This window comes from Rhincodon typus, chromosome 22, assembly GCF_021869965.1.
Source record: "Rhincodon typus isolate 14 chromosome 22, sRhiTyp1.1, whole genome shotgun sequence".
Lineage (NCBI taxonomy): Eukaryota > Metazoa > Chordata > Chondrichthyes > Orectolobiformes > Rhincodontidae > Rhincodon > Rhincodon typus.
In genome coordinates, this window is record NC_063353.1 from 10974840 (window position 1) to 10987504 (window position 12665).

Sequence of the window (12665 nt, forward strand, 5' to 3'; positions counted from 1 at the left end):
TTCCTCAGAACTGAGGAAGTTCTGAGGAAGGGTCACCGGACCCGAAACGTTAACTCTGTTTTCTCCTCCACAGAATCTGCCAGACCTGCTGAGCTTTTCTAGCAACTTTGTTTTTATGTCACTTACTACCTCTTCAACAACAATGAGCCAGTGCTTATTTGAAACTAAACTAACCCTGATTGTGATCAAAATAAGTCTGTTTAGGTATTGAAACTGCATCAGAGCATGCTGTATTTATATAAATTTACTTGTCAACGAGAATTTGGAAAGTTCCACTGTTTCTGTTGCCATTCTCCAAACCTTTAAAACTTGACTGACTTTGTTATAAGTCCTGGAAATAAAGTTTACAAACTAAGTATTGTGTATTTGTTTTTTCCTTGAATGTTGAAGATGAAATGGTTCAGACCAAATTGCAAATGTACGTATTCCTTACTGCCTGGGCACATAGTAGCTGGAGTAATTGCTTCAGCCATTTTTTTAAAAAAAATTGATCAATATCTTAATATAATTTACTGGTATTGGTTTCAAATCCCTCAACACCCTTGCCTAACAAAAAATCTATCAATCTCAATTTTGAAGCTCTCAATTGAGCTAGCCTCAAGATCTTTTCAGGGTTAATTATTCCAGATTTCCACTGCTTTGTGGTATGTAGTTTTTTATTTTAAAAAAAAAAAAAAAAAATGCTTTCCAGCAGAAACTCAGGACAGCCTAACTTGAGTTTTGCTTCAAGTTACTATTTTTAGAAGAAATTGTTCCTTTGTCATTAAATCTTTTATTCATGTTTTCACCTATACTTGAGGGAATGCAAACCTAGGTTATGCAAGCTATTATCAAACTTGATGTTTTTCACGTTAGTTCAAAATTTTATGGCAAAAAAGTAGGCTATTTGGCCTGTCTTCGTGCACCAATTCTATTGTCTAGTGTCAATTTCGTGCCTTTCCCCCAGATCCCTGCACACTATTTCTATCCAAATAATCATTCAATTCTCTATTGAATGCTTCAACTGAATGAATTGAATTGTTTTTAATTTGCTAAATCTGTGTTGCAGCCCCCTCCATCTCTAACATCACTTGTCTTGGATGCCCCGGTTGAATGCAGTACTTCAAGTTCAGTCTCATTGCACCTTTTATGTAACTGTAGGATAAAATCCATCCTTTATGTTCAGTCCCATTAAGATGACAGTTAACATCCCAGTAGTTTTAAAAAATTATTTCTTGTATTTATCCACCAGTTTGATTTTTATTTTGGACCCTCCAAATTCTTTTTCTTTTCCACGTTTAGAAAATATGCTTATCTATCTATCTTGGGTCTAGAGTAGATGAATTTACACTTTCCTGCAATGACTTCTATCTCGTTTTTATCAATTCACTGTAATCTATCAATGTCTGTAACTTTCTTTCATTTCCACCCCTTTAGAGTGCAATCCGATTTAATGTTGTCAGCAAATTTGATTTTACAACTCTCTCTACTCCATTTAAATCACTTCTAAGTGTAGTGAACCCAGGTACAGTTCCCTAATCACATTTTGCCCATTAGACTATCTGTGGGTTGTACACCTTGATGGGAAAGTAGTAGAAAAGGAATGTGCACTTAATGGAAAAGACACAAGAGTTCCAATAAATAATTGCCTGAGTGTATGAACCCAAGCAGATGAAGTCCAACAAGGCATTTTGAGTTTACAAATAGGAATATAGGATAAAATAGGAATAAATTTGTACTTGTTACATTATAAAAGGATTTTAAGTTTAGAACACAGAAAGCAAGGTGGACATGGATAACACCAAGATTGAGAAGCTGTCATTATGACTACATTTCTATTGAGCTAAGAAAAGTGGAGATTTTAATGTTGAGAATTTTAGATGGAATGTGGGGAATTGCTGATGATGAATCATCCTTTTGTTTTATTTATTGATGGAATTGGATGTTAATGGCTTCGCCAGAAATTAATGCCCTTCCCTGGTTATCCTTCAGAAGGTGATGGTGAGCCTCCTTTTTGAACTGCTGCAGTTAATATGGTGCAGATACACCCGGCATGGTATTCAGGAGGCAATTCCAGGTTTTTGACCCAGTGACAATGAAGGATCAGCAATATAGTTTCAAGTCAGGACAGTGTGTGACTCGGAGGGAACCTTGCAGCTGCTTGTAATCTCTTGCTTTCCTTGTTTTTCTGGATGGGAGTGACGTTGCCTTGGAAGATGCTGTCAAAAGAGCCTTGGTGAATCGTTGCAGTGCATCTTCTAAATGGTACACACTGCTGCTCGTAAGTATTGGTGATGGAGGAAATAGATATGAAAGATGTTGTGGGGGTGCCAGTCAACTAGCTACTTTGCCCTGGATGGTGTTGAATTTCTGCAGAGTTGTTAAAGCTGCTTCCTCCAGACAAATGGAAAATACTGCCTTACAACTTGTATCTTGTAGATGGCGGATAGGCTTTGAGGACTCCGGTCGGGATTTGCCTGCTGCAGACTTCCTAGACTTCGACCTGTTTGTTTGGCCACAGTGTTTATATAGTGAGTCCTGTTTAGTTTCTGGTCAGTAGTAACCCCAAAGATGATATTTGGGGATTCAGGAATAGTCGTGCCATTGATTGATTGCCAAGTGGCAATGGTTGGATTGTCTCTAATTGAAGGTGGGTATTGCTTGGCACTTACAAATGAACTACTTCATTATCTAAGGAGTTGATGTGAAGGATGCTGAATATTATGCAGCCCACCTCACCACCTACCTTTATAATGGAGAGGATGGTTGGGCTTAGATGTTACTGAAGCATTTCCTCAAGGTATGTCTTGTGATTGAGATGATTGACTTCTGGCAACCATAATCCACTTCCTCTGTACTAGGTGTAATTTCAACCAGTGAAGAATATTCCAGTTTTGTGAGGGCTCCTTGAGGTAACACTGAGATGCTGCCACAATATCAAGGACAGTCCCACTCCATTCCCCGTGAGTTTAGCTCATTTGCCCGTAAATGGAATGCTTCACTGGGCATAGTTATGCCAGACTCTGGTACTATAAAATATCTTAAGTATTTTGGATTGTTTTACAATGAGGAGCGTGTTGTCCAGAATTGCTGTAATGTTTCATGGTGCCAATACATGTTCCAAATTCAGAATTGGCAGTTTTAAAAATGTGGGTTTACCATCATGTCTTTTGCATTCATTTGGGATATTATGAAACATGAAGCCTGTTTATACCCATTGACAAAAATAACTTATTGTTGCCAAAGGCAAAGATTTTTATTAGTTCCCAATAACATCAGTTGGTCACAGGTCAGCTTTGTAAAATAAAGTCACAAGATAATGCAAATTAATGATTTATTGTCAGAGAGGGTTTCTTATATTGGTGCATTCCAAATACTGGTACAATTCAAAGCTGAAAAGTCTACACTACAGCAAGCCACCAAAAAAAATAAATTAGAGAAACTATTATACAAAGATTTAATGTACAAATATGATTTATGAATGGTACAAAAGTGACAAACAGCGGAACAAGTGCTGCATGTTTTTCTGAATATTCATTTAAGCACACAAATTCAGAAATGGCATGTTGCTTTTGGTATTTTTGTATGATGGTGCATTTCTGGTTTGGGCCTGAGCAACAGGTCACAGGTATGTCAATGCAAATGACTTGGTCTCTTCTGCCTCACTGAAAACTTTTTTTAAAAAAAAAAAAAAAAAAAAAAAAATGTTGTACTGTGTTTATAGAATATAGTCAAAACTCAACCAAATGCTGTGCAATATCTGGTTGTTCCACTTAATTTGGAGTTCTTTATAAGGTACTCTTAAGATGCATTTGTAGATATCTTGTTTCTGAACCACAAATAGTTTACGGCTAGAGATTTGCTATGGGGTAACATCCTATGATTTTTACACATGACTACACACTTTTGCGCTTTCGAAGAAAAATTTTAAAATTCTTTTCAAAATGGTGCAAATCTGATCAACTGGTACTCTACTCACTGGTACTTCACTGACAATTGGAATTCTAACCTGGTAACTATATTAACAGGTTTGCTCTCTGCTATAGGAATGTGGTTCTTAATCACTGTGTCGAACCTTGCCTTCAACTGTCTTGTGTAATTTTTTACTTCTGGGGAGTAAATTTCCTGTGACAATTCACTAGCTAAACAATAGCATCTTTGCACCTTTTGTAAAATAAAATATTTTGCATGATTAAATTTTATTTAAATTCACATCAGCATTCTTTTCTCCCTCATTTCATTTGTATTTAAAGCTCCAATTTTATGTGTAGTCGTGCAATGATTGTTCTTTTTAGAGCTTGGAAAAATAATTATTGTAACTGCTAAATGAAAACAGTGAATTTTACCTCATCTGCAACACAATGAAACTGTCAAGACACAATGCATTACACAACACCAATTATAATTAACAGTATGTGCATTATTGAGGAATATTTCTTGGATCTGCAATGCCAGATAAATCCTCTTAATCACCAATCTCTGATGCAAATGTTCTTTATTGCATAAATACAATAATTCCATGAATTCCTCACTCACTTCACAGTTTTTACCATTTAGTTTAAAGTGTGTTTTTTTTGGCTTGTATAAGAAAGGCTAGATGAATCCAGGAAAGCAGACGTTTAGTGAAAGTTTATCTGTGTAACATGGTGCGTTAACTGAACACGAGCAGTGGAATGCAATACACTTCATTTCTTCCTTATGGAGTTGTTGCTTGTACCTACTTTAACACTTCTTTTTTTTCAGATGAATTTGGTCCCACGCTGAATTTTCTGGTGGAAACAGTCCAAAGACACTACAGGTACTTTTAAGGCATTGTTCCAGAGCATTTTTTTTTAAATGTTCTTTTATCATCTCTCTCTTGCTAGCATTGATCCTCTGTGGTTAGAGCCAAGCACAGGACGCACCAGAAGCTTAGAATAAAGCAGTGTGCTGTAAAGTTTGGAATCTGAAAGACAGTGGACAATTATATAATTTAAGAAAAGAGAAAATGACGAGGTTATAACAATTTCAATCATGAGACTTGTGGTCAAATTTGATGTCAGTATTAATATTAAGGGATTGCGTCAAAGTCCTTGTTGACTAGCATTCAATGACTTGAATTGGTGTGCTTCGTTTACTGAGATTTGATGGTGTCACATATTGCAGGCAAGTTCAAAACCCCAACTTTTTATGGTGCTAAGCATGGAGTCCTGGGAATCATAGCCGAAGATTAAATCGAAGGTTCCGTCAAATTCCATGGAATTCAGGTTACTTACGTGAACAAATACTAATATTAAAGATTTGCCTTCAGTGAGGCAACAGCACAAAACACAGGGCTTCCAATACATTCACACCCACAAAAACAGGAAAATCCAACAGAAGTCATTTGCATTGAGTTACTGGAGTTTGCAGGGAGGGGCATCTTAGGTTGGCCATGTATTGTAAATGCTAATTTTTCAAGCCAGCATTACACTGTAAGATAACACACTGCCACCATATAATAAAAATTCTTACCTTCCAGGCTTCATAGCTGGGATGGCCTAGAATTCTCATATATCACGTCACTGTTGCCGTAGTGTTGCTTTCTCTTTTTCCACATCAGTTGCACACACCGATGAATGAAAATGTATTGTTCCTGGGTGAAAAAAATCCAGTAAGATCACCACAACTTGGAGTCATAGGCATAGAGATGAACTTGTTGCAGACAGTGAGAACAGAGTTTTTACATTAAGTAGTGAGTCCAATAAATAAGTTTGTTACATTGAAGTTTTACTTTTTATTATTTTCTTGAAGCTTAAGTCAACAAAAATATAGTTGTTCTGTGTCTTTTTTAGGAAGTCAGGATAATTCCAGACTTCATTTGTGCTTATTACAGTTGTCTTTGCAGCTGATCATTATTGCTCCATGGCATTGAACATTGAAATGCTGTACAATTGCTGCTTCTCATTTTTCATAGATTTTATTATGCAATGTTAAACTTGCCAGTCAGTAATGTCTTTTCCAGATAACTTCCACAATCTGTCGAGCATTTAAAAAACCTTAAAACAGTACATTAAAAATTATCACATTACTTCATCAGAAGAACATTCATGAGTAAGGCTGCAGATTTTACTACATGGAGGGACAGTAAGGTAAAATCCCAAGAAAACCAAGCCAATTGAAATCTGAACTCGTTTGCCTGACTAGACAAGCAACTACAATGGTAGAATAGAATAATTCTGCTTTTCCCTCTAAACCTCCATTTGTACACATCTCTGACCTACCTCTGTCTGAACCATTGATGTTCTGTATGTACGCATCTCAGTCACCAGGCCCAGGATATCCACGTACTCGTGCTCCTGGATGTGCTGCATAAGGCGGTCAAGAGCTATGAAGGTTCCTGTTCTTCCTACACCAGCACTAAACGAGTCAGGAGTACATTTGTTAAATCATTATTTTTAAAAAGAGATCTCACTTTGCAGATATTGATTGACTGCATATAGTCTTAAATAATCGATTGGTTACTACAGTAGGGCTATGAAAGAAGTTCTCATTACAGCAAATGGATTTGTAATGAAGCATGCATTTCTTGAATTGGTACTGTTCTTACGAAGGATGTCAAGGTCTTGTGGAGGACATTTATCAGATTAGTACCTAAACATGGAGGGCTTGGAGTTGTGAGCATTAATGGGGTTTTGATGGGAACACAAAATTATTTGCTTTTTTGGCACAGTGGATATGGAAAAATTGTTTGTTAGCTACAGGAGATTCAGCAGCCAGATGAAACATTTTGGATAATTGCTTAAAAAAAATTCAGGGGCAAATTTGCATTTTGTTACACAGATGTTTATAATTTTGAATTTTGGAAGAGTGGTGGAAAATGATTTTAACTTTGAACAGGGCATTGCCTATAACATGCAAAGGAGAAATATACTGGGGTAGTGAGAGCAGGGAGGTGCAATCAATTCAAAGCAGTTCCACAGAACTGATGATGCTCTTCAAGGATGAGAGATTCTATATGTAAAAGGAGAGAATAAAAGCTATTGTCAAAATTCAGTGTTATTGACCACACTTAGTTATTGGATATCTTGTAGTTAGTACATGCTGCAATAAATTTAATCTAAAGGCAATTGTGCTGTCTATTTATTGATCTTTACTTAAAGGTCATTAATGTTGTAAAATTAAACCAATTTAAATTAGTGCTTACAGGATCAGATAATTATTTGAACAAAAACATTTTCCCACAAATCTTTTCTGTATTGTGTTGCAAGGGGGATGGCCACAGGAAATATACTTTCAAAAATTTACAAATGCTTGCGTAAGGTTGTACATTTTAGTAGGAAGAAGACTATTTTCTGAGATACTGAGAAGGACTTCGGAAATCTGAAATGCAAAGGGACTTGGAAGTCCAAGTTTGGGATTCTCTATCTGTTCACTTGGCAGTTTAGACAGCAAATGCAATGTTAGTATTCATTTCAAGAGGGCTAGAATACAAGGGCAGAGATATACAGCTGAGGCTGTACAAGGCTCTGGTCAGCTCACATATGGAATATTGTGAGCAGCCTCGTGCCCTGTATCTAAGGGAAGATGTGCTGGTGTTAAAGGCGTCTGGAGGAAGTTTACAAGAATGATCCTGGGGGTGAAGGGTTTGTCATATGAGGACGAAGGGTCTGTACTCAGAGTTTAGAAGGCTGAGGGGAGGGTATGATTGAAATTTATAGAATACTGAAAGTCCTGGATAGAGTTGATGTGGAGATGTTGTTCCTGCTAGTAGGAGAGACTAGGATCCGGAGTGCAAACTCAGGGTGAAATAGCAACCATTTAGAACTCATATCAGAAGGAATATCTTCAGCCAGAGGGTGGTGAATCTGTGGTATTAAGACAGAGATAGGTTCTTAAGATGGTCAAGGGTTATGGGAACAAGGCAGGAACGTAAGGTTGATGCATTTATCAACTATGATCAAATGGTGCGACAGAGTCGATGGGCTGAATGGACTACTTCTGTTTCTATATCTTATGGTATGCTAAATATTGCACTGATGCAGGGCTTTTTATTATAATTTGAGCACATTTTCAAGCTTATCTTTGCCTTTCCAACCTGTGGGCTGGCATTTTCTGGTACAGTTCAGATACCTGATTGGGATCTGTTCTGTCTCTACTTAAGATGATGTAAGGAAGAATATTCAAAATGAATTAATGTGCAAAATTCGAAGCATTCAAAGATGAACTATACCTGACAGTATGGTTCAGGCATGTGAGAAATGCACCTGGAGCAGGTCACCTCTCCAGTCTTCTAAAGCAACACCATGAGACACAGGAGCAGAAATTTGGCCACTCAGCCAATCGAGTTTGCTCCGCCATTCAATCATGGCTGATAAGTTCCTCAACCCTATTCTCCCACTTACTCCCCATAACCCTTGATCCCCTTGGCAATCAATAATCTATCTAGCTCTGTCTTAAATATACTTAATGACCTGGTCTCCACAGCCTTCTGGTGGCAATGAATTCCAAAGATTCACTACGATCCGGCTAAAGAAGTTTCTCCCTATCTCAGCTCTAAAGGGTTGCTATTTCACCCTGAGGTTGTGCTCTGGATCCTGGTCTCTTCTATTAGCAGGAACAACATCTCCACATCCACACTATCCAGGACTTTCAGTATTCTATAACTTTCAATCATACATCCTCATCCTTCTAAACTCCATCGAGTATAGACCCAGAGTTCTCAAACGTTCCTCATATATGTTAAGCTTTCCATTCTGACACCATTCTTGTGAACCTCCTCTGAACCTGCTCCAGGGCCAGTGCATCTTTCCTGAAATATGAAGCCCAAAACTGCGCTGAATACTCCAAATGTGGCCTGACCAGAGCCTTATGAACCTCAGATGTACATCCCTGCTTTTATATTCAAGTCCTCTCAAAATAAATGCCAAAGTTGCATTTGCCTTCCTAACTACTGACTCAGTCTACAAATTTACCTTGAGAGAATACTGGACTGGAACTCCCAAGTCTCTTTGCACTTCAGACTTCTGAATTTTCTCCCCATTTAGGAAATAGTCCATACCCTCACACTTTCCTACATTGTACTCCATCTGCCACTACTTTGCCCACTCTCCTAACTGTCCAAATCCTTCTGCAGCCTCAATACTACTTGTGCCTCTACCCATGTTAGTACTGTCTGCAAACGTAGCCAGAATGCCCTCCGTTCCTTCATCTAGATCATTAATATATAAAGCGAAAAGTTGTGGTCCCAACACCGACCCTTGTGGAACATCACTAGTCACTGGCTTCCATCCTGAGAAGGACCCTTTTAACCCCGCTCTCTGGCAGACAGCAATCTTCTATCCATGTAGTACCTTGCCTCTAACATCATGGGCCCTTATCTTACTTGGCAGCCTCCTATATGGCACCTTGTCAAAGGCTTTCTTGAAGTCCAGTTAGATGACATCCATTGGCTCTCCTTGGTCTAACCTGCTCATTACTTCCTCAAAGAATTCTAGAAAATTGCATAGTAAATTCAATCATATTATGATCACTGTCTCCTAAGGGTTCCTTCACCTTAAGCTTCTTTATCAAGACTGACCACTGCACTGTAGCACGGGAGCCATTCAAGAGGGGGGAGCAAAAAGACAAGCAGTCGTTGTAGGGGATTCTATAATCAGGGGAATAGATAGTATCCTTTGTAAGCAGGATAGAGAGTCCTGCATGGACTGTTGCCTGCCCAGTGCCAGGGCAGCGTAAGGGATATCTCTGACTGGCTTGAAAGGATAATGGAGTGGGAGGGGAAGGATACACTTGTTGTGGTCCACATCGGAACAAACAACATAGACAAGACTAGGAAAGAGGATCTGTTCAGGGATTATCAGGAGCTAGGAACCAAACTAAAGAGTAGGTCCTCAAGGGTCATAATCTCCAGCTTACTGCCCGGGACATGAGAATAAGGGAAGTAAACACGTGGCTAAAGGAGTGGTGTGGGAAAGAGGGGGGGTTCCTTTTCATGGGGCACTGGCATCAATATTGGAACAGGAGGAAAAAGAACAAAGTTGCTGGAAAAACTCAGCAGGTCTAGCAGCATCAGTGAAGGAAAAAAACAAGAGTTAATGTTTCAGGTCCGGGAGGGATCTGTACCACTTGGATGGTCTCCACCTGAACCGAGCTGGGAACCAATGTTCTAGCGAGAGGGGTAAATAGGCTGGTCAACAGGACTTTAAACTAGAAAGTGGGAGAGGGGGGAGAAGGGAAGGGTAAAACTTACCCAGTGGGGAACAAGGCACCAGGCTAACATCTATAGAGGTAGATTCCACTGTGTGGAGAAATGAAAAAATGACAGGAAAGGGAAACTCCAGAGAGGTTATTAAAGTCTCCAGCGTAGACCCGCATAGGACAGTGTTTGGAAAGGTTTAGGAATCAAACTTCAAGCACACTGGATAAACGAATGACAATGAGAAGAGGGACGGTTGATACTGGCCTGAAGGTGTTATATGTGAATGCATACAGTACAAGAATGAAGGTAAATGAGCTTGTGGTGCAGATCGAAATTGGCAGATATGACGTAGTGGGCATCACGGAGACCTGGCTGTAATGGGATCAGGATTGGGAGCAGAATTTCAAAAGATATACATTTTATCGAAAAGATAGGCAGGTAAGCAGAGGGGGTGGGTTTGCCTTATTAGTAAGAAACGAAATTGCGTCAGATGGTGTAGAATCTGTGTGGGTAGAGTTGAGGGACCGCAGAGGTAAAAAAAAAAACCATAGTTGGAACTGTGTACAGGCCTCCAAACAGTAGTCGGGAGCTAGAGTGCAAGATATACACCTTTTATGTCCTGGTGGAAGAATGGCAAAGTTACGGTGATCATGGGAAATTTCAAAATGCAGGTGGACTGGGAAAATCAGGTTGGTAGTGGATCGCAAGAAGTGGAATTTGTGGAATGTCTACGAGAGCGCTTTTTGGAGCAGCTTAGTGTAGCATTAATCAAACTCTGGGATTAGGACCAGACTGTGTAACTGAGAAGAAAATAAAATTGACTTATCAAGGACTTCATAATATCCAGGATGAAAGTCCATTTTCCCTAAAACTAGTGCATTTTTCATTTAAAATAATGAAGGACAGTTTAGGAAAAATGTTAAACCCAAAATTGTTAGGAAATGTAATTTATGACTAGAAGCAGAATGCAACTCATTAAAAGGGAGTTGTAAAAACATATCTGTTAAATTGCTCTTCATATAGAGAAGAGACAAAACTAGGGTTAAGTGCAAAATTCTTTCAGAAAGCTGTCACTGGCACAGTGAGCTAAATTACCTCTTCCTGTGATATAAAATTCTGCCTTGCAAGGAAGAAAGAAAGGATACAAGACAACAAGGTGCAGAGCTGGATGAACACAGCAGGCCAAGCAGCATCATAGGAGCAGAAAGGCTGACGTTTCGGGCTTAGACCCTTCATCAGAAATGGGGGAGGGGAAGGGGGTTCTGAAATAAATAGGGAGAGAGGGGGAGGCGGATAGAGGAGAGGATAGGTGAAGAGGGAGGGATGGAGCCAGTAAAGGTGAGTGTAGGTGGGGAGTTAGGTCAGTCCAGGGAGGACGGACAGGTCAAGGGGGCGGGATGAGGTTAGTAGGTAGGAGATGGGGGTGTGGCTTGAGGTAAGAGGAAGAACAGGTTAGGGAGGCGGGGAGGGGAGATGACTGTATCAGCGCCGCCTCGTGCTCCCACGAGGAGCTCGAACAGTTCATCCACTTCAACACCTTCCACCCCAACCTTAAGTTCACCTGGACCATCTCTAATACCTCTCTCTCTCTCTCTCCTTCCTGGACCCCTCTGTCTCCATCTCGGGCAACCACCTAGAAACCGATATCCATTTCAAGCCCACCGACTCCCACAGCTACCTAGAATACACCTCCTCCCACCCACCTTCCTGCAAAAATGCCATCCCCTATTGCCAATTCCTTCGCCTCCGCCGCATCTGCTCCCAGGATGAGGCATTCCACTCCCATACATCTCAGTTGTCCTCGTTTTTCAAGGACCGCAACTCCCCCCCCCCCCCGCCCCCCCCACAGTGGTCGAGAACGCCCCCAACCATGTCTCCCACATTTCCCGCAACTCATCCCTCACACCCCGTCCCCGCAATAAGAACCAAAAAAAATCCCCCTCGTCCTCACGTACCACCCCACCAACCTCCGGATCCAACGCATCATCCTCCGATACTTCCGCCATCTGCAATCTGACCCCACCACCAAAGACATCTTTCCCTCCCCACCCTTATCTGCTTTCCAGAGGGACCACTCTCTCTGTGACTCCCTTGTCCGCTCCACACTCCCCTCCAGACCCGGCACTTTTCCCTGCAACCGCAGGAAGTGCTACACCTGCCCCCGTACCTCCTCCCTCACCCCCATCCCAGGCCCCAAGAAGCCTTTCCACATCAAGCAGATGTTTACCTGCACATCTGCCAATGTGGTTATACTGCATCCGCTGTACCCGTTGTGGCCTCCTCTACATCGGGGAAACCAAGCAGAGGCTCGGGGACCGCTTTGCAGAACACCTACGCTCGGTTTGCAATAAATAACTGCACCTCCCAGTCGCGAACCATTTCAATTCCCCCTCCCATTCCTCAGATGACATGTCCATCCTGGGCTTCCTGCAGTGCCACAACGATGCTACCCGAGAGTTGCTGTTCCTGCAACCTATATTCCGCTTGGGAACCCTGCAGCCCAATGGTATCAATGTGGATTTCACAA

General features: G+C 40.6%; 1 protein-coding gene across 1 annotated transcript in view; it reads right to left on the bottom strand.

Annotated features, from left to right (window-relative positions):
* Positions 1-3299: 3299 nt before the first annotated feature.
* ptpro (protein tyrosine phosphatase receptor type O) overlaps positions 3300-12665 on the bottom strand; it is a 160337-nt gene continuing 150971 nt past the window's right edge. Inside the window, exons 25-27 of the mRNA XM_020510969.2 lie at positions 6222-6357; positions 5473-5593; positions 3300-4924 (exon numbers count right to left, since the gene is read on the bottom strand). Coding sequence (XP_020366558.1) covers positions 5483-5593; positions 6222-6357 — 247 coding nt within the window. The 3' untranslated portion in view covers positions 3300-4924; positions 5473-5482. The remainder of the gene's footprint in view (positions 4925-5472; positions 5594-6221; positions 6358-12665) is intronic.